A 22,423-nucleotide genomic window follows, 5' to 3' on the forward strand; every position below is an offset into this window, starting at 1 on the left:
CCATTAAAGCGGATTTTACTCCTAGTGAGTTGCCCTGGGTGGTTACACAGATTAGTGCACACATGCACATGTTTTTGCAGTTCCTGTCTACCTGCAGAGCCCTGTGCATGCGTTGTCTCCCGCGTGCACAGGCCATGCCTTTGTGTGAAGAAGCTGAAACCACAGCTTTCCCAAGTCACTGTAGGAGTCTCTTTTCCTTCATTTATTCAGGGGCCCTTCAGATCTTGACAAATCTGTCACTCTAAATTTGCGAGAGATTATGGCGCTCTCTCCCTAGCATGGAGAGAGGTGATATATGATATCTGCTGCCCCTATTGATTGCCTGATCTGGTGGCAGAGGGCTGGCGAAATGAACTTGAAATGAACATCATGCCTCAACTCATTGTGCGTATAATACACTACTTAATCCCACATTTTTCAGCCGCTATGGAATTCAATTGATCAATCATGTCCCTCTGATAGTACTGTTTTAGGGGTTATTGCTGCTCTGCTCACTGACCTTTTTATTTATTTATTTATTTGTGTCAGCGTGTGTGTGTGTGCACGCATGTAAGTGCATATGTGTATTTGGGAAACTCAGGACCAGCTGACAAGAAAGGACCTGTATAGTCAGTGGGAAATGAAAGAAGAAGATGATGGGAGGAGAAAGGGAAGGAAGAGTGTTAGATAAGAAATCAGAATGATCAAAGCAAGCAAGTAGATAGGGAGAGGTGGAAAAGTTGTAAGGAGAAAGGCAATGCTTTAGTTTAGGTCGGAGTTCTTGATATGGGGGGGAGAGCACTCTGCCATGGCCTAGGCTTTAAAATCTACAAAATAAAAGAATCTTTTGACAGAGGCCTCTAGGCTACCTTGAGGTGGACCTTGTCTAAACAGCTTGCAGTAGTATTGGACTTAATAATGGTAGGGCACACAAATCCCAAACTTCTCAGAGCAATAATATGAGCTGTGCATATGGATTTTACTTATGAAGTGGAAAAAGTTTCACAGAGATGATCCTGAAAGACAGATTTAGATGTCTGTGTTGCTAACACTGAGACATTCACAGTCACGGATCATTATATTTTCTTCAAAACCAAAGGATTGTAAATCCCCTGTGTTTGTTTTCTGGTGTCAAAACCTATAGAGGATGCATTTTCATTTTTTCCCTGAAACTGCAAGGGACAGACACTTATCTCTGGTTTTAGATCAAAGTTGCAATTCTCATCTAAGCATATGACTCTGTGAGCTGGACTATCAGGAAAAGCCTCAAATACTGTATGGGAACTGACAATTGCATGGGTATGAGCAAACGTGGCAGTAAGGAGCAGAGAGAACTTTGGGGAGGAGATGGGGTCCATCAAAGGGCTGTGGGTGAAAGCAAAGGGAGGGCTCATGGGGAAAATTTGAGTTGGGAAAGACTAGCAGATCCCATGAGGAATGGCACTGTGGTGGGCAACAGTCGCTTTAACTGATGAAGAACAGTGCTAGGAGTAAAAGGTTAAGGGATGGGGATTTGCCAAGAAAGCAGCTCTTGGAAGGGGTGCTGTGGTGAAGCAAGGCTTCAGCTGCAGGATGAGTCTGGGGATGCCACCTAAGTAACTGCACTAGCTGTACCATTAGGAAGCATCATCACCTTTCCCGGTTCCCGTTTACTGGCAAGGGAAACTCTGTGGTACTGTGACACAGGGACACCTCTCTCTTTAATCAAAAGGATCTTAACAAACAGCTTGAGAGGTGAACCATGGCCTCGGTCACTGTGTCCCTCACAAGAGCACACAGTTGTGGTCAGCGTGATCAGGACTGGCCTTGCACATGAGACAGGAAACATCTCTCCTCCCGAGGGGCTGCCGAGGGAGCACGCACAGCCAATGTTCAGCGTAAACCTTTGACACAAGACACCGAAATGCTCCACGGGTGTCACAGAAGTATCCTGACAGATAACAAGGAAATGCTGTGCCAGAGGACACGGGAACAATCTTAACTACATCTGACACAGGGGATATGCCCATTAAATAGCTCCAAACCAAAGAGACATTCCCAGGTCTGGACGCCACAAAGACACCATCACGTACAAGTAGCACAACGCAGCGTAATACGGTTACTTCCCTGGGTACAGGTGACAGAGAGCACCCTTGCTCAGGGTAGGACTGGGCCATCTCAACAAACAATTCAGAAGTATTGCTGAAGGAAGACCTTTGTAGCACAGAAACACATAGGAGGGTCATGAGAAGCTGTGCAGCTGGCACACAAACATGGAGATACTGTTCTCTTTTGGGGCAGGGGCTATTACCGGCCCCGTGACATGTCTGCCCGCTGCCTCGTGGGGCCCCGATCTCAGCTGGGGCCTCGCAGCACTACCAATAAAAATCACAGTCATAATAAAAGCGAATGTGACTGGCATGAGAACTGCCAGCCAGGTGACACAGCAGAACCCATCTAATTGTCAAAGCCTCCGAGGGAAACGCATCTGTCTAACGCAGTGGTGCTGAGCCGGCTGCTGAAATGCCATCCCTCTGCACCAGCAAGGCGACCCTGTCCTCTCCTGCAGCCTGCCTTTGTCACCATCCCCGCTGGGGTGCTTAACCCAGAGCAGCCCCGTCCCACTCTCCAGGCACTCGCAGCTACATGTGCTGCCCTTTCCCAAGTCACCCTTTGTGGTAAGACTGCCCTTTCCCTTTATCCGATTTCCCTTCTCTTTTTTCCTCCTCTGATGTGTTCCTGTGTCCCTGCGCAGCCCAGGCCTGTCAGGCAGCTTTCCTGGACGTCCCGGGGGGCCTTTCCCTGCACTGCCAGTTGTTGCAGTTTCAAACTCAATTGTTCTCCTCGGTACTGAGGCAAATGGAGTCATTAATTACCTTCTATCGGCTGGGCCGAGTTCAGAACGCGATCGATACCCAGCGCTTGTCATTCACGGCAGCCAGCCCTGCGCAGACCCTCACGTTGCATTCGGCATGGGTCCAGGAAGGAGCCCAGTGCTATCAGACCTGGGCTTCAAAGCCTGGCATCGAGCTTCTGCTGGGAGTGACAGACCTCCTGCATCTGTGTCGGAGCTGACCCCCAACCAAGGGAGAGATCAGGGACAAAGACCTGGGCTGAGGGAGCGGATCACCCATTTTCACAGGGTCAGAAGTGTCTGGTACTGGTCCTGGTCTGCACAGCTGATCCAGTCTGGCTATCATGATGTTTCTAGAGACTCCGTTTGCATCCTCCATGATTATTAAACTAATACTGTACTCCCCACAGTAGGGACAAGAGCAAGGACTGGCAGCCCTAATCTGGCGATCTTTTCACCTGTGTAACTTTCTTGCCTTACTCAGTAGGGTTTGGAAAAGGAAGGCTGTAAAATTTGGTTTACATTTCCTTCCAGAATAATTTTTGCAGCCTTTTGGGCTGTGTGAAAAAAGGCGTAATCTCTAGATGGGTCGGTTCTGTATTTCAGCACGTAGTAGTGCTGCGAGAATTGTCAGGGCTTTGATTATGATAACTGAACTGGTGGGGAGAAAGATGAACCTCAAATTGAGGTGGAAAGGATCCCAACTGGGTGCAGGGTAGACATGACAGAGCATGGAAGGGGCTGACAAGGTCCAGCAGTGCATAGAGAAGGAATGTTATCAGGGATCTACACTGTGATAGTGAAAGAAGAGATGGTACAAGTTCAGGTTATGTACAGTATCCTGCAGAAATAGGGACAGTGGGAGATGAGTGCTGGAGGAATATCCCCTCAAGGAATTGTATCAGCCTTCGTGAACTCTGCAGTTGTTCAGATTCCTGTGTCCATTTGCCTCAAGGGAATCCACAAGCCTGAATCTGAGTATGCTAATTGATGGTACTGTGCTGGTCCATGTGTCTCTGTAATTGAAGTGTGTCAGCGACACATAAACTGTGTGTATTTGTTACTTACGTGCTCAGGCTCAGAGCAGAAAGGCTCGAAAACAAAGGGATTTTATGTTTTGAAATGAGAGTATAGCTCAGATGAGGAATCGGCGAGCAAGGAAGGCTGCTCATGCAGGGAAGTGAGCATGCCTGACCGAGGAAGAGTGAGATGTGTGCCGGTGCCTGACAGCTGGGGGGCTGCAGTGCTTTTAACACAGGGGTTGGGTATGACAGAGTACCTCAGATGGAGCAGGATGGGCAGTGCAGCTTTAATGCAGGGCTTACATGAGCAAAATGGCAATGCTCAATGAGAATGTAAATGAAATGAATTGTGTGTGCAAATGTGTAATGAACTGTGTACTCAGATCTGTCTTGGATTATCATGGAAGCATGCAAATGTGCATTTAAGGAAGTGAGTGTGTGTATGCGTATGAAAATCATATGTATTTACTACAGCATCTAAGTGTATGATTGCAAATTCGGCCCAGAGCATCTGAGAAACTAAGTCTGCACAGACTTAGGTTTGTGCGTTAGATAGTAATAATCAGCACATCCATCCTTATTGAATACACCGGTAAAGGCCCTTCCAGGTGATAGGCTGCAAAAGGCTGCCTCAGACGTGTGGGCGTGCAGATGAGGCGTGTTAGCCTGGGTAGCCAAAACTGGTGGCTTCTGTGCGAGCAGTCACTGCAGCTTTGTGACCTTTGGGTATGCTGGAGGTGAGTGGACATATTCTGCTCTCAGTCAGGTTGTTGCAAATCCACAACAATTCCCTTACCTCAGAAGAGCCACTGGGGATTTACACCGTTGTAATGAGGGACAGAGTGTAAGTCCAATATCTCTTACTAGCACTATTAGGCTTGACTGTTAGCCAGATAGAAATGCAGCTGCCTCCAGGACCCAGTACCCTTGCTTTGTTTATGTTGGCGCAGTAGCAAGCAGCACTATCACACGGTGGGCCAGATCCTCTAGATAGTGTAAATCTGTAAGTCTCTGGCATTCAGTGGTTATACTGATTTACACATCCTGGAAGTTATCAGAAGGGTTATCCTGATTTATGCTGGTGAGGTGTCCACAACATTGCCTTTAGTGCAGAGCCCTCGGGGAGAGCTGCTGCCGCAGGAAAGCGGGGCACCAGGAGCTATGCTGTTCCCTCTGCCAGGGCAGAAGATATTCTTAGCATCATCGGCATGACTTAGCTCCCTCCTCTCATCTTCCTAAGCCCATTTGTTGGGGAGCTACTTCTTGGCAGGATCCCCCTTGGTGAGCACATAAAAAAGGGTGGCTTTTGTTAGCTCCAAAAGACAGAAGCAACGCAAAAAATTACATCGCATGCAGCCCTAACTATGCTTGTTTAGAGAAACTGCTTGCATTTATGAAGTCTTTGGTGCGGAAAGCAGGGTTGCAAATGACTGCATCAGAGCGACAGTAAAGGCCATTAATTTCCTGTTATGTTTTCCTGTGTTGGGGGCTTTATTAATTTAATTTTACACTGTCGAACAACAGCGAGCGCTGACACCGCCACACTCGGAGGGTTTTTTTTTTCTCAAGCAGTGCTTTGCCTGACATGCAAATCAACACTGCTATCAGGACCGCTAGAGACAAGGGAGGGAGCACAGAGCTGGGCTGTCCCCATCCAGCCTCACCTCCCAGTTTCTGGGAGATCCCTGAGATTCCAGTGGAGCACACTGCCATCTGAGGGGCCACCAGCGCTAGGGCTCAGCAGATCTGGATCAGGCCACGGACACCTCTAATGCACAGTGTGGAAAATATGAATTCCTCTTTAGCCTGCTGGGTTCCGTTGGCTTGGTCTCCCACTAACATGCCTCTTAATACCTCCTTTTCTTCCATTTCCCTTGCTCCAGACTCTCCCTTTCATTCCACCTTATTTTCCCCTCATACACACTTTTACCTTAACCTCGCAAGTCAAAGAAGGCTGTGCCTGCCCCTGAGCCAGATGCTAGTGAATCATGTTGTTGGAAGCCCTTCTGAGTCAGCACTAAACCAGTGCTCAAGCAGAGTGTTTTTAGAGCTGCCATTTTTGACGTGCCATAAAACAAAGGCTCCAATCACTCAGAGTCATTAAAATTCCCATGGCATTTTTTGCAAGAGTGCAGACATTAACCTGGCTGTCCTGAACAAAATCCAGCCTGAGTGATTACCCACAGCATATCTTAATTCTCCTGTGGTTTCATTTGGACATGGCACAGCAAAATTTCACTGTTGATGCTCTGTATTGTTCAACGTCTGCCATGGTCCACCTGAGAGTCAGCCACATTTCAGTAGTGAATGAGATCTTCAGAATGGGAAGGTTAATAAACAATGTATTATACAGGATGGGTAATTGTGAAATGCCATGCAATGAAAGAGCTACAGGCTTGCGATATGCTGCAATCTGCTTGGACTGTCACCATGCAAACTCTTTCTTTGAAATGCTTGTTCCTATAATAACTGTAAAGCATTAGTAGAGTAATTTGGAATCTTTCTGCATGAACTCATGTAAAGGCCCTTACTGATATATCAAGGATCCTATACTGATATGACCTCTGTAAGATATATTTCGGAGATACGTTCCAAACTGTAAGAGGTAGTCCCCAAACAAGAGGGGGCCCAGTCATGGGTAGCAATCAGTTTCACAAACAAGAGAGGGCTGTGCAGACAAAAGCCGTAAGTATCTTTGAGGATTAGCTAGTGCGGTATTTTTTTAATTCGCTGGGATTTAGTAAAATTGTTCCAAACTCTAGGATAGTTCTGATCTGCTTGCAAGATCAACTCTTCTGTTCAAGGCCTACCTCTTCCCACACTAGATGCCAAAAGCCAAAGCAAAAAAACAACAGCTCCTTTGGGAAACTAAGCATGGAAGTGTACCTGTCCTTTATAACAGCCTTTTCTAAAGCATCTAAGAGAGGACTAGAAGGCACTCAAGACTTGATGGACATTTTATACACAATAACAATCTCATTAAGGCTTAATCAGATGACTACAGACCTGTTCCGATGCAGATCACCTAGCTTAAAAGCAGAATAACACCTCTAAGCTCCTCAAAAAGGCAGAGCCAGTGAGAGAAAGAAATCTTGACCTACTCCACATCCAAATGGAAACAGTGATACCCATGACCTGGCTCCTGTTCTGGCACTGTGCTCCTGTGTGTTTTCCTGTAGCTGTTGACTACAGGAAGAGTAGTGGGGGAAGAGGACTTTGTAGGAAGGAAGGAAGTGGAGTTGTGGGAAGAGGACTTTGTTCTTTGAACCTGATGGGATGTAAGCAGTAGGGTGCTTGGATGGATGAAGGAAAAGCAAAGAAGAAATGTGGACCTAGGCATTATTTTTAGGCCCCTTGACAAAATTCTGACATTTTAAAGGGCCTTAAAATGGGCATGTATTGCATTTGACACCTATTCAAAATGTCCTTTATTTTATCTGATTAATGCATGGAAAAATCACCTTCAAAGAATTATGGATGGAGAAGGAGAGGAGACAACATATCTGCTGTGTCTCGATAGATAGGTATCTGTAACTGCTTCTTTCAGGCCATCTACTGTTAACAGAATTGTCCTCCATATGCAAGGTCTTACAGCTTAGCGTAGCCTCTGCAGGCCAGCACAAAATGCTGTTCGTTTCAAGTCTTGCTTGGCAGCCACAGGGGTAGCTGGAGGAAATCCAATATTCCCTGAAAGGGTCTTAAAATGTTCACAAGCTGCATTTTTTCTTTAATGCAAGTTCTTGTGGCAAAATTGAGCACACTGGTTTTTTTCTCTCTCTCCCCTCCACTCTAGTCACCTCCCTGCCCCTCATCTGTCCTGCCAGGATTCTCACAGGCTAATCACTTGGTGAGATCTTGTTGCTTGCCCCTGGGATCCAGTGAAACAAGGCTGGAGAATCTGATGCTGTCACTTAGGGAAGCAAAGGACTCCTCCTTTCCTTCCAAACAGCAGCAGCCCCCATTTTGGGAGGAGGAGGGGTTTCTCTCTGGCCCTGACTGAGAACAAGGTGCTTAGTGTTTTCCTTTAGCACAAGACGACACCCCTCTATAGGAATGATTTCCATCTATGATCGGCAAGCGATGCTTAACATTACATTGACGTAGACTTGGGAGTGCAGACATAGCCAAATTAGGAGCTAATTGGTGCACTGGGGATTGACTGTTGGGCCCCCTTGGCTGCTGGGATGTGATCGGAAAGAGAGAGAGAGAGAAAGAAAGGGAGAGAGCAGGAGCCGTCCTCCGCCGACGCCTCTCTAAAGGTTGGGATTCCTGAGGCCGCTGCTGTCTAGTGCTGTCAAGGTCAGCAGGTTCGGGTTCACTGAACGGTCAGGATGGTTTGAATTACTGGCACTGCCTGCCGATTCCTCCACTGATCGTGATCCGTCTTCCAGCGCCGGCTGCTGGGTGCTGCTCCCCGGCCATGTGCTGCGCTCGGCGTGGGGCACAGGGAGTGTCAGTGAGGCAGATGCTCTTGTTAAGAGGATAAGTTTTTAGGAAGATTTAAGGAGCCAAGGCAATGCCGAACCATGCGCTAAGCACATGGAGACCAGGCTTCCAGAAACAGCAGTTCTGATCCGTTTTTCTTTTACCTGGAGAACTGCCCCCTGCAAGCTTCTACCTTTCATGAAAGTTAGGAGAATGGCTTGAATGGGGCCTATCAAACCCTTATGGGGTGAAAAACCTGTCGGTGAAGTTTTCTGTCCAATTCTATATAGGTAGAATGCTTAGTGAGCAAATACTAACGTGCGAGTCTTTATGTAAACCACACTGCTAGGACATTTTCTCCCCAAACGCATGTAGGGTGTGACCAGGCTAAAGCACAGGGGTAACCAGGTGTGTTCCTACAAGGTTGTCTGCAGAGAGCACCAGAAGGTGCTCAGAAAGCTGCCTGCCAGTGTGCACCCCAGCAGGCAGGCTTGGAGCCACTGAAAGGGACCTCATCAGAGCACGTGGGGAGAAGTCATGTCTGCAGGGGTGTGAGTATGCACAGGCAGGCTGCTAGTGTCACAGACGTGTGCCTGAGGTGGCACCAGCGTGTGGCTGAGTGCCTACGTGTGTGTGTGTGTGTATACTGTACACATGTGCAGTCCAAGCATCCATAGCAGCAGTGAGAAAGGACGTGAGAAAGAGCATGGCAGGAGAGAGCAACAAAAGGGAATCAGAGGAGTACTGAGGGCTGTGTGGTAGTAGTGTCCAGTGTTTGTCTTTGACAAGAACGTCTCTACAGGCATCATTGACTGGCTTTCAGTGGAGTTGCACTACAGAGAAATCTGGCCCTCTCAGTCCATAAGCTAGAGTGCTTATTTTTGCTGCTTATTCTGAGGATTGTCATGTACCTCTGTGAGTCAGTTAGCTCCTGGGTGCAGTCAGCTACATCTGCCTATAGTTATGTATACGTAGCTTTCGTACTCACACCTCTGCATCTGCCTACCACGCACATTTCTACACCTGGAGGAAACTCAGGGTAATGCTGAGAACAGAGCTGCAAGGGGCTGCCCCTACCTGCTGCGCATACATGAGGCCTCTTGTGCAGCACTCTCAGTGCTCACCAAGACATGGAAGAGATCAGGGTTAATGTCATGCAATCTCCTCTTCCCGTAAAAGGGAAGCCCCCCGTCTCCTCTAAGCTCAGTGCAGGTATTCTAAGCAGGTTCTGTGTGTGGCCTGGTCCCTATGCATTAGGAAGTACGTTGTGCCTACCATCACCTCTGCTCTTGACTCCTCTCCCAGTTCCCTCTTCCACTGCAGAGGAATGGGCTCTGGCAAGAAGGGTCAGGGACAGTGCCCAGTATCGTGCTGGTTTACATTAATGAGATACACACAGTGTAATCCAGCAACAGAGTCAGCTCTACAAAAGGAGGTAATAGCAGGCTGCCATGAACAGAGCAGCTCAGGTAATTGGTTTATCTATCTAGAAGCAGTAGTAGCAATCTCTGCACAGACAGAGTAGCAGTAAAGTCTCTTCCTTAAGGCTATTTCCTTTGTCTTTTCAATTGCTTGCACATCCATGTGAGAGAGAGAGGGGGGGGAAGAGAGAGAGCTAGAGAGAGAGAGGGAGAAATGTTAATTTGTGAATTAATGGCTTTTCTCAGCGGAATTGTAAATTCAAATGTCACCTCACAGGGTGACACTACGCTGGGCTGCTGAAGAAGCAATGATAAGATCCCCCCCATCCCCATGCCGACATACAGCCATGCCCCTCCCCTCCCTGAAAGATAGCTACGGAGTGGAACATGCTACTTTTAATTTGCAATAACACCACAGCAGAGGGATGCAAGAATGACTGCTTTCCGACCCTCCCTTCCACAACAAGCCGGGCCACATCTTTCCCTTTCCACCTCTACCTCCTTCCAACCCCTCCCATTTTAAACTGAGTCCAAGACAACACATTATCTGAACTCCCCCCACCCCAAACTAATCAAAGGATGAGCTAAGGGAGGGCTCTTTAAAACGGATGCCTCTGCAACCCTCTCCTCTCCTGCAATAATCAGGTGAATTAATGACCCTGAAGTTAAAGTGAGCGCTGATACTCAGGCGTTGTGCAGCGTAGGGGAGAAAGCCTTCATTGTTTTCGAGCAGGAGGCGGGCAGCAGCAAGGGAGATTCATGGATGGAGATTGAATATGCAATTTTCTTTCACCTTGCCAAGAGCTGCCCCTGGGCTGTGCCTGGCCTAAATTTTTTTTTCCTCTTGCCATCTCTGCCTTATCCGTCCCTCCCACCTCCCTTCCATTCTTTCCAGAAAATTACCTTCAAAATTGATTTCCACTTTTACAAACAAATATAATGGGAACATGAGGGGGAAAAAAAAATCTTGGGCTGTGATGAATTAGGGCTGTCAGGTGCTTCCAAGTCTCCTTTGTTTTTGTTTTACTGCCCGTTAGGTTCTTTGTTTTTCCAGCAACTGGGAATAGTGCCCCTGCCCACACAGTCCCTATGGTCCATGGCTACCGTCACAGGATATGTCCATCACCTGATGTCATCACTGTGGTATCCCTGCTCTCCATCACTGTGATGCAAACAGCCACTGCTAACAGACTGCCGCAGCCCTTCACACAAGGATGCAACTGATCTCGTCGTGGAGACACTGCATGTCCCACACTGCCGGTGACCTGGCTCCTATGGTACAGGTCCATTGATTTGTCTCTGATCTTCTTCACCCTGCTCCTCCTGTTCTCCTTTGCCTTATTCACCTGATTCTTGATTTGGTTTCCCAGCCCTCCCTGTTCTGATAGAGCAGCCTGGGTCACTGGCATGTCACCTTGATCCCTGTTGTGCCTCAGTGCCACGTCACCTTGATGCCATAGCAGTATTGCCCTTATGTCTCATTGCCATGTCACTTGACCCCAAAACAGTGTCATCCCTATCTCCCACTGTCATGGCATCCTGATCTACTGTTATACCAGTCACCAACAACCCTCTAAAATACCATTTGCCTGCACATTGCCAGCTATTCCCAGTCCCTTTTGGAGTTTATTCTGTCATCCACTGTGCATTAACCTGGCATCCTCGTGGATCCAGGCGCCATGCTCCGTCTGACTCCCATAGTCTTTACATCCATGAAAAAAATGTAACAGTCAGTGAATGCCGGCAGACCCAGTGTACAACTCATCTAGAGTGAGCAAGAAGATCCAGAGAGAGACAGGCACCAGCAAAGCTAGGGAGCAGCCTCTGCACAGGTGGACACGCAGAGCAGGCAGAGACGCCAGGAGGAGTTGTAGCTGCCTGACTCCTGCTGACACATCAGCTGCAACAACCCCTCCCAGGAATGAGTCAAAAAGTGGAAGGAGAAGATCTAACCACAAACTAAATAAACAGTCAGACAAGCACACATTCACGGCACTCACAAATAAAGAAAAGATCTATGCATAAGTAAGACTCACAAAACATAGCCAATAACATTTAAAGACACAAGAATGCAAACTGGGACACAAGGAGGTACTAATGCAGGTGCATGTCAGTTAAATGTAATTTCTGAATAAACAAATAACTTACAAAAATATACATACACTAACTAAATGAAAACCTGGAACTCAAAGTAATTTCCTTAAATTCACATATACAAAATTAAATAATGTAAACAAATACAAACTATTTACATAAATAAACCACCTTCACACAGGCAAGAACAACCGAGATATATATATAAAACATACACACAAATATATAACCCCAATGCAAATACACATCTGTAGAAACTATATACAGAAGTGCACAGCACTAACAGGCTACATATTCATATCCAGCAACCACAAAGATACAGTGATACTCCAAGTATGTAACAACACATACACACAGAATATACATACAAATATACAACATTCACATATATGTTCAAAATGTGAATACAAATACCTGGCATTCATAGAAATACATAGCACTAATACTGAGCCATACATGCCCAGACATCCATATGATCCACAGTAAGCATTCTCCTACTAGGCAATATTATACACAGCTTAACATACACATTTTCCAGGTCTCCATAGGCATGCACAAAAATACGGGTCCAACCTGCCACTCACCCCAGTACATAAGCACAGATAAGTAGAAACCAGTGATCCTAACACAGAAATACAAAAACCAAACAGGCGTGCATTCCCAGAGACACAAATACACAAGCAGAGACACACACAAATACGGCTGAAGCCAGACCAGCTTGTCTTCAGATAGTACCAAACCCTGCCAAACTAAGCAGCACTATAAGCTTTAGAAGCAGAGCATTCTGTCCAAACTGCTTTCTGTGATGTAAGCTGTTAACTCTCCCTTACCTGAAGTCCTCCCGAGCAATGCGTACCCCCCAAACCCTCAGGGTGTGTGCAGACAGACAGACAGACACGCACACACATATGCTGTCTCTCTTGCTTACAGACTGACCTCCAGATTCATGGTGCAACAGCCCACATTTCTGACAGTGCTGTGCTGCTTATTCATTGTCCTCTCCTTTATCCAGTTTTCCCCTCCTTTCTTTTTCCACACATACTCTCCCTTTTCTGACCATCCTCCTGCAGTTTATTTAGAGAGGTGCAGGATGAGTAGCAGGCGCCTTTCTTAAGTCCTCCTAGGTGTCTCACCAGCCAAAGACCCTCAGGAGGGAGAAGTCGGTGGCTGCTGAGAATAAACTCCCTCTTCAATGTACATTTTCACCTAGAATGGAAGGGAGCGTTACCTATTCTTGTATGTATAGACACAATGAGTCTGGACGTCCCCTGTGACCACTGCTGTTTGCAGTGATACACCATCGCTGCAAGCTGATAGCCACTGGAAACTCAGCCACACTGCATGAAACAACACAGTCCCAGGGAAAGTAGGAGGAAGACCCTGTGAGAGTGTGAAACACTCCAGAAACTCTCACTCCGTATGCACAGCCATAAACTGCTGGGTGCACACCCCACAACTGTGTGTGATGGTTGGAACGTGGGGTTAGCACCTGAGGCAATGTAACTGCATGTGTCTCCAATGTCATTAAGACTATTGCTGACCTGCAATAAAGCAATCATATAAAATAACGCAAACACATCAGCTGTGGTGACAAGAAATCACAGCAGGAAACAATGCAGCCACACCACAGGCAGCAGTGCTGTTGTGTCAGCTGCGGGGGTCCAAACACACCCTGTTGTCTTCAACAATACAACAGGTTTGGGAGAACAGAAATACACCTAATATGCCCAGAGATGAACATACATCAGGTGCCATGACATAGTCAAGTGGAATGACTCACTCATACTCTTTGCAAATGTATGGAGGCAGCATAGGAAAATTATTTCCCTACAGGACAGTTAAGGGCTAGACCTCTCTGCACTGGGTACAGCTACAGCACTGGTAAAGCATCATCATACTGCAGATGACAGCATAAGCATGCTGTATGTCCTGAAACAACCCCAGTATGCTGTGCAACAATACAGTCATACTTCATGAAAACAGACAATTCTCAACGCAGTGCTGCAGTGACAGCCGTATTGACTTCACTCTTATGGCCAGGTGACAGTCTGGTTGTCAGTCAACGTATTACATCAGCTGCAGTAACAACTATACGAATTGCAGTGACAGTACAGTACAGCCTGCACCAGTGTACCAACAATTACCACATTGAAACAACCTTACTGCATGCAATGATGCAGACATACCACCAGAAATAATTCACAGCCGCTTCTGTGAAGAGTGTAACGGCCTTGAGTGTAATGGGGCAGCGTAGCAAGCAGTGATACAGTTAATCTCATCATTAGTGTCACAAACCCGCAACCTATAGTGATACAGTTACAACAACATGATAACCACAGCCACACTGCCTGCAAACACACATTGATGTCACTGACAATGACACAAAGTTGCCTGAAATGTCACAACTACGTCTCCCAAATTATATTATCATTGCCACTTTGAACAACACAAATGGGATCATACTTGCAGTGCCACACTCAGCTGCTGTGTATCTGCTCAAAAACTCAGACCTTCTTAAACACATTACACATCTCTCCTCTCTGCACTACTTTCCACTTAAACAATTGAGTTCAAAATTTTCTTCAAGACAGGCTATGTCCTGGGGCAATATCTAAAAAAACAGCTTTCAGGACTGGGACTGTTGCAGATCTCCCTGCCTCACACTCCACCTGAAGGAGGCATTTCTATTTTCCCAGTAGGAAAATGAGATCATGACCGGGTGGGAAAACCCCCAAGCTGAACACTGTCAAAACCCTGTTCTGCAGTCAGTCCTCCCATTTGGAGTGAGGGAAAAGAAAACCACCTGTAACAAAAGCAATGCTTCTCAGTAGGGGGTGTTGTGGTAATAACAGTCAGAAAATTACGCGTGCAGCACCAAAGAGAAGTGCAGTGACACTGCCCATCCTGCAGCTGCAGGACCAACAGTGCAAGTGCTCCTGCTGCTAGTAGGCAGCACCCTGTTCTGCATAGCTCAACCCCATTTTGAAGAGTACGGTGAACCACCTGTACTGATACAGCTAACACTCTTTGGAAAACACCACCAGACCTGCCAAAATGTTGATGACCCTTTACTGTCCCCCTGCACTGACACAGCCCTGCACTGCCTACTTCAATGTAAATCACTCTAATCATCAAAATGACAGGTGAAGAAAGGAAAGGAGGAACTTCTGCCTTCTTAGGTTTGCTCCCGCATCTCTGCTGGGGATTCCTTTACTGCAAACAGCCTGAGTATTATTGCCATTTACAGGAGCAATCACTCCGGCCCCTCCTCTCCCACAAACCTACTGCTGATATTAGCACTGATCATACTAACAAGCCTGTGGGTTTTATTACTACTGATACTAATAATACTGGACACATTACGTCTGCTCCCGCCAATAACGGGCTGCAGATATGATCCCTGCTAATGCTGATAATACTGGGGGATATTATCTCTGCCATTGTGGGCACTGCAGATATTATTGCCAGTAATGCTGTCAAATACTACAGATATTGTCAGGGACCAAGATTAATAATGCTAAGAATTTTACAGCACCAGCCTCACTGGAAGACGAATCCCAAAGGAGAATTTGGGTCTACAGAGGAAGTCTGTTTGTGGCCTGCTATGGAGAGAAAGAGCTCTCTCTAGTAAGAGTGGTTTTGTAAAGATCCCAAAAGTTTCACCCAGCTGGAGATGCTGTGGTATGCAGGGAACAGTTTGAAATATTGTTTTCATATTATCGGATTATCTGTCTATCTATCCATCTATCCATCCATCTATCTATCCGTCCTTCCCTTTCTCCACATCTCTCCCTTCTTCTCCTTATACAGTGCTCAAGACTATAGTATGAGTGATACTAATTTTTTGTTAGTGCCTCTGGGTCTCATCCTTTTAGCTATCAATCCAGGGGTTATGGAACAACAGAAATATTTGCATAGTATTTTTCCCCTTTATCCTTCTGGACTTCTTATTGCTGCTCCGTAGTCTGACAATGACCCTGCTGAGCTTGGCCTGCCATCACAGCATAGTACAACATTGGGATCGTGAAGAGCCAGGAATTCCTGTTTCCAGCTGCAGCTTGATACTGCAAGACCCTCAGTGGTCTTAAGAAAGTCATTACATGCTGCAGGGCCATTTCTGCCTCTGAAAGATGATGGGTGTAAGCGGTAGGGAAGGTCAGAGGGAAATTACAGCAACATTGGCTGTGCCCATAGGCTGCAAGAAATGGCACATGCTGTGCTACACAAGTGGTGGTGAACTTTTTTAGCCAAATTATTTAAAAAATCAAGAGCAACTCTATGCTTTGTCTAACCTGTCACAGAAGGCAGAGGGTTTATAATCACTGGTCAAAAACTGAAACGAAAGGAATACATGGTCTTAACAGGGCAAATCCTGACCATCCTTCCTAGGCACTCACCTGAGGAAGACACACTGAGTTTTGAGGGAAGACTTGTGATCTGACAGTTCCTTGTTGTGACTAGCAGACACTCAGAGCTACCTCCCTGCTAGCGCTCTCTCTCTCAATGCCATAGTCTTCCCAGACTACCCTTGCAGCTGCAACCAGCACATTTGGTAGGTTTGGATTTTCCCTCTTCCCTCTAACTCCCTGTGAGGGACACACCTGGCTGTCAGCGTCCATCGCTGAGCCCACCTCATGCATCCGAGTGGCTCCTTCTGTCCAACTCAGGAGTTCTGCTACATCATCTTGACACATAATTATCTCTCCTCTTCTTAATCAACTGTGCTACTCTCTAATGCAGGCACCAGCTGCAGCAACGAGGACCTGGGGGAGGGGGTGTGCTCAGATAGAGGCTCCTCTGTCTTTTTCCCACCCTGTTCCCCCCCAGCCATCACAGAGGTTGCTAACAAGGTTTTCAGAACCGGGGATTTGGGAGCAGCTTGGTACTTCCCCCCCTTTCTGCTGAACTGCATTCCTCACAGAGGAATCCTTGCAGCAGAGCTGGTCCAACAGAGCAGAAAGAAAGAGTGAGCAGTGGTGCTTTTTCTGCCTCCTTTAAGGAAGAGCCACCCCCAAAATGCTGGGAGAGTAGATGTGCATTGGGAGCTTGTAAGGGCTTTTCAATGCGAGAATAAACCCTGCAGTTAAGAAACTGCAACAAAACAGTGCTCAGCAGCTCTGGGAAATACTGAGAAGGTGTATGCATCCAGCATAAGCATGAAAGAAATACCTGCACCGGATTTCTTGCTAGGCTTTCCTAATCCTCATCTCAGCTAGGAACAATCAGAGCCCTCAGAGCTACATGGGAGATTGCCCAGGAGTGAGTGCAGGTCACTGGCTGTGCAAAACCTCCCCTTGGGCCCTTCTAGCCTTAGGACCCAACCCTGCAAAGTGATGATGTCTTTCAGCTTTTCTCAAGGCAGCGAGTGGGAGCCCAGATAACTCAACTCTTGGCTAGGGGTGTTCAGCAGCTGGCAGGGGGTCCTATGCGAGGTTTCTCTGGGATAGGAGCACAACATCTCCCTGCAGCAGATGTCTGGGATGGCTGGATGAAGGCTGTTCTCTAAGGCAGTTGCAGCTGTGTCATGTAACTGCTGCCTAAAACTCTGAGAGCTAAAGACAAGCAACGTCTCCAGGATTGTCTGGTACCTTTTTGATTCCTAGCGGGATATGCGTGCTCTTGGCCAACAGCAGGAAGTTGCAGAGTGTTGCTTGCCCTTCATAAATCAAATCTGGAATGAATTAAGGACAGACACAGAGAGTTGTTCTTGCTGTCAGTGTATCATTGTGAAGTGTCATAGTCTTAGATGGCTGCTTGGTTGTTTCTGTGTTTAATCGTACTGCTCCAAAAAAGCTCAGGTTCTGAGGCTGGAAGTGACTGCGTGGCTGCATCTAAAGTGGGATGATCTTTCCAGGTATTTGGAAAGAATAGCCGCTAAAGGCAGATTGAACTGCTTCATTTCAACATGAGATATGGAGGCACCATGTTGAGAGCTGGTGATCACCACGCTGGACTGTATGAGAACAGGGGTTCACAAAACCCCCAAATAACTGCCAAGAGATTTGCACAACCACTTGTCACTCAGTTTGAAATGTCACTATTTCCTGTATATGTAATGATGAGAAATGCTGGAGGCGTTTGCAATGTTTGCAGTCTCTCTCTCTGACATTTTTTGACTTTGAGGCATTGACTCAGCCCTTCCATTGCTACGCTTTTCTCTTAGCTGGGCCCTACTGCCATCTAGCTGGGAAATGGATCTTCCTCTGGGGCCTGATCCAATTTCCAATGACATCAGCAAAAATCTTCCCATTTGCTTTAATAGGAGATGGATTGGTCCTTGCCTCTAGTTTTACTTTGTATTAGGGAGAAAGGCGGTCACGATGACTGCCTTTTTTTCTTGCGATTATTGTGTTTATTTGGATTAAAAACTTACAGAGGTCAACCTCACCAGAACCAATGCTGAGAAAATCACTAGCCAAACCCCAAAATGCTGCATTTCTCTCAGGAGAGCTTTCTCTTCTCACCGCGTATCACAGAGAACGCTCATGTTCTCTTGCACCGCACCGCCTTGGGGTTACAGCACATGCAGCACACTGGGCCACCTGTACTGCTAAGAGGTCTCCCCACGCAACAGGCAACAGTGGAAAACAACATACTGAAGGCAGGGCTGAATGAAACAAAGTGGTCGGGCACTACTCTTAGAAAAGTTCACCTCCTGGCCCTCAATTTCTGAATGCATCAAATTAAAAGAGCAAGATTTAAGGAAAAAAGTTTACAAAGCCACCATAAGAGCACCAAGACCTTACCCACCCCTCCTGACTCAGTCTATCAAGACCTGAGGCTCCAGCTTTTGGCTCATTTCAGGATTCACTTTGCCCTGAGTCCTTCCCAGCAGGTAGGAAGGAAAAGGAAATAGATTATTCCTAATTCCTTAGAGCCCTAGCGAAAGGCTTATGTAACAACCTTGGGGCCACAGTACTCAGAAGACCTCCTGTTCTGCTTTCAGACTGTGGCAAGCATGGCAGTTCTGCTGTGGTAGATGCTAGCCATTGAAAACTGGGCCCTTATGATGCCTAATGTAGCTCATGGCACGTCACAGGGCAGGAACTTGTTTGCAAGGGGAATGAAAGATAACTCCCACATTGCTGGTGCTTCTCCGAGATGGCATTTTGTTTGAAAATGAGTGAGTCGGGGAAACCATGTTTACCCGCAGTTCAAAGTCCGGGTACCTGCTGGCACCTGGGGAGTTCAGTTCCAGCCGTTTCCAGCAGTGAATGAACTTGGGATCAGCTCCAGCAATGGAGACGGCTCTCTGCCTGCTGAGCAGATGTCTGGAGACGCAGCCTGTCATGAAAGGGCCTCGGAAGAAGAGCATTCCAAGCCAGCAGGGCAGTGGCGGGGAACTGGTCTCTGTTGCTAAAACTGATCTAGCCCCTGGAGCAGCTGCAAACCTTGGCCTGAAATTGGAGCCTGTACATGGGGACAAAGAATATAAAAGGGAGGATGAGCTTCTCCCCTCCCCCTACCTTCATCACGTTTCCTCTTCTCGCCATTCGACCGAGGAATCCCCAGGATCCCGTTAATGGAGTAAGAGCCCACTGGATCATTGGAGGCACTGGAGACGGGAGGGGATGCTGTGCTGGGCACTGGACAAAAGGAAAAGGGAAAAAGGGCCATGAGGAGAGCAGCACAGCACTCAGGGATCCCCCAGCGGAAAGTACGCATGCCACCAGTCTCATAGGAAAGCCTGGGCACTAAGCAGACCCCCAGTCCCTCACACTGAAGGACTCATACTCGCTCTACTGCTAATGTTGCTGCATCCCAGCTTTGCCAGTCCGTTCCTATACCGTAGCTCCACAGCCTTCCAGTACAGGGCCATTAATAACAAGCAAGTGTATTCCATCAAGAAGCTAGACCTTGTTGTTATATCCCAATTCAGAGCAGGCTTTCCAGTGAATGCCATGGTAACTGAGTGCAATGCGGCATAGACCACATTCTCTAGTGACTTCCTAGTCTATCTGTATTTTGCCAGATCATTTCCTCTAAGCATTTTCCCACTAGGACAGCACATGTTCTGTCTTAGCCAGACCAGCCTCTTACGTGTCCACCCAAAACACTCATTGAAAAATTACCTTCTTAGCATAGGTTAGAAGCACTTCAGTTGGGCCAGTAAATTCAGTTCCCTACTAGAACAAATGGTGAGTTGGTGATACATGCTCCAACCCAGATTAACAAAAATCTAGTGTCTTCCTTTTGCACTGACCAATGTCAACTGGCAGACTCCTCTTGCCACTCAGGGCTGTCCAAGATTGCTCATGAGTTTCCAATATATTAGAAATGACAAGTCATCCAGATTAGAAATGATCACTTCATGATAATCAGGGCTTTAGAGAATAGAAGAAGTAGAGCTATGCATCCAGTAGGCATGCCCATTATGTCCCAGCATGTCCCAGTAATGGGGAGAATATCCCAGTTCTCTTACAGGCCACTACCCATCATTCAGCTCATAAAGCACTGACCTGAAGCAATCAATGCCTCCAATACACGCCTTCCACGATGGAGCAGAACCTGTCAACACTATCAGATGTGGACCCACACTTCCCAGTACATCCCAGAGCAATGAGAGACTCCAGTAGCAGCACTCACAATCACTGTCCCAGCTCAGCCAATGCATTCCCTAGACATTGCACTACTTTTCCAAGAAGGAATAATATCTGCCAACTCCATCTGTTGTGGTCAGTGGTTCCCAGTCCAGTGAGCAAGTCCAGATTAAAAGGGCATCCAGAAATGCTCTTCCATACTGGCCCATTAATGTCATTGTGCTCCTGAACACAATTTGTGTACAGGATTATATCTGCCAGCTCTGTCCCATGTAGACCAGCACTTTCAAGTAAATCCTTGTATAGCAGCTGATTCTCAGTAACCAACAGTATCTAAGACATTGTCTTAGGCCATGAACAAGCCACTGTATTTCACAGTATCCCAGAATACTGCATGTTTTTTCCTGCTCTGAATTGTTACTGGATAAAGCCATGCTAGCAACAGCAGACATATGCACCATCCAGCCTACAGAGTGAAAAGTACCTCAGCACATCTAGCACAGTACCTTTAAACACAACAGACTTTGGTCACTTTATTACAGTCTCCATCTTCTGCTCACCTCAATAAACCCATCTCCCCCAGCAGAAAATGCATTTTCTCAGTGAAATACACCCATGGGATACCTGACGGCAGAGCTAGAACAATGAAGAACTCAGTTGTGAGGCATCAGGAATATCTTGCCCATGTCTGTGTATTACTAGCTCTAAGAAATGGACCAGTTCCAGCAAAGGGAAAGAAGAGAAATTGGGAGAGAGAGAGGAAAAGTGAGTCAGAGTAAGAAGACAAAAGGTGAAGACTGGTGCTTAGATAGGATCACGGTAAATACTTCTCTTTAGGGAGGCGAAGGAGAGAGTGTGAACGTGAAATGGATGTTAAGGCAGAATCACTTTGGGCAAACCGCTCTCTTGGGCTGGTTTCACTGCCATGATTCCCTTCTCTGTGATGCAATGAGGGAAACAAAGAACAGAAACCTCTGATTTCCATTGAGGTTTCTTTCCCCCCACCCCCTCCTCCCTTTTGCTCTGCTTAGCATCTGCCTGTCAGACTGTTCCCTCAACTAAGCTTCATCCTCATTTCCACTTGTCCTGTCACCAACCCTCATGCCAGTCTTCTTACCAATTGTATGTCCTGGTGCAGTCACACCTGTCCCGCTCCCGTCTGGTGTTGGGTGAAAAGGTTGCTGAACTTTGGTTCTGATGATCCTGGAAAAGAGTAAAACATGTTCAGAACTCAACTGCAACTTCTCTGTGCCTTTGTGTACCCGCGATCCCAGCTGTCAGAACCTGAAGGCCTGATCTGAGCAGCAGAGTGGCTTCATCTGCCTTCTTGTGGTCCTGATTCTACTGCTTTAATGGTCCAGTTCCCAGAGAATCGTCCTTGCTCTGCTCTGTCATCTTGTCCCCAAATTTGGGTATCCACTGCATAACTATGGTGCTCAGGGAGTGAGCTAGGGTCTCCTGTGTGGTAGCAATTGCATTATCATTTATGACCTGATCTGTCAGCATGATCACAAGGCAGTCTTTGCAGCTAACAGAGCCACTGCTGGATTTACAAATGGTGTAGATTTAGTTTTATTATGTACCGAAAAAATACCTTTCTGGCAATAGAACTGAATGCTTTGAACTGATGGAAGGCTTGCCCAAAGCCCTTGCCCTTCCTAAATGAGAAGGTGGGAGCAGAACACATCTGTAGGAAGTGGTGATGGGATATAGATCACTAGGAAAAAGAAGCTCCAGCAAAGAGGGTGAAAATTGGTGTTTATCAGGTGGTGAATTAACACAGCATGGGAAGTCAAAAAGATGCCTCAGTAAATGCCACAAAGCTCATAACGCACTCAGAATGAAAATAAACTGAACTGTAATTGTCAGTGCTCCGTTTCTTGTTACATGAAATCTTTCACCTCTAGGTCACTGGTTTAAATCCAGCTGAGGTCAGTGGTGAAAGAAAATCGCTAGCACCTAGTACGTGATGGGCAGGGTCCCTGCCTATTGGCAGATGCTGGGTATCTGTGACTCAGGAACGACTGTCTCACCAAGGAACTCGGCAAATAAGCCATGACCTGTGGAGGCCATGGAGACCAAATTCCTTTCTGAGATTAAAACAAGCCC

The 22,423-nt window shown here is 46.8% G+C and overlaps 1 protein-coding gene across 7 annotated transcripts in view; it reads right to left on the reverse strand.

Annotated features, from left to right (window-relative positions):
- The window catches only part of PAX2 (paired box 2), an 86,642-nt gene that overhangs the window by 30,157 nt on the left and 34,062 nt on the right, over positions 1-22,423 (reverse strand). For 5 of the 7 annotated variants that reach the window (XM_075154520.1, XM_075154519.1, XM_075154516.1 and 2 more), the window contains 2 exons: positions 21,459-21,517; positions 19,241-19,360 (listed from right to left, as the gene is read on the reverse strand). In XM_075154520.1, the coding sequence (XP_075010621.1) occupies positions 19,241-19,360; positions 21,459-21,517 (179 nt within the window). Of the gene's footprint in view, positions 1-19,240; positions 19,361-21,431; positions 21,518-22,423 lie in introns of all 7 variants that reach the window. The other 2 variants (XM_075154517.1, XM_075154518.1) reach the window with 1 other exon arrangement.

This window comes from Calonectris borealis, chromosome 7 (assembly GCF_964195595.1).
Source record: "Calonectris borealis chromosome 7, bCalBor7.hap1.2, whole genome shotgun sequence".
Lineage (NCBI taxonomy): Eukaryota > Metazoa > Chordata > Aves > Procellariiformes > Procellariidae > Calonectris > Calonectris borealis.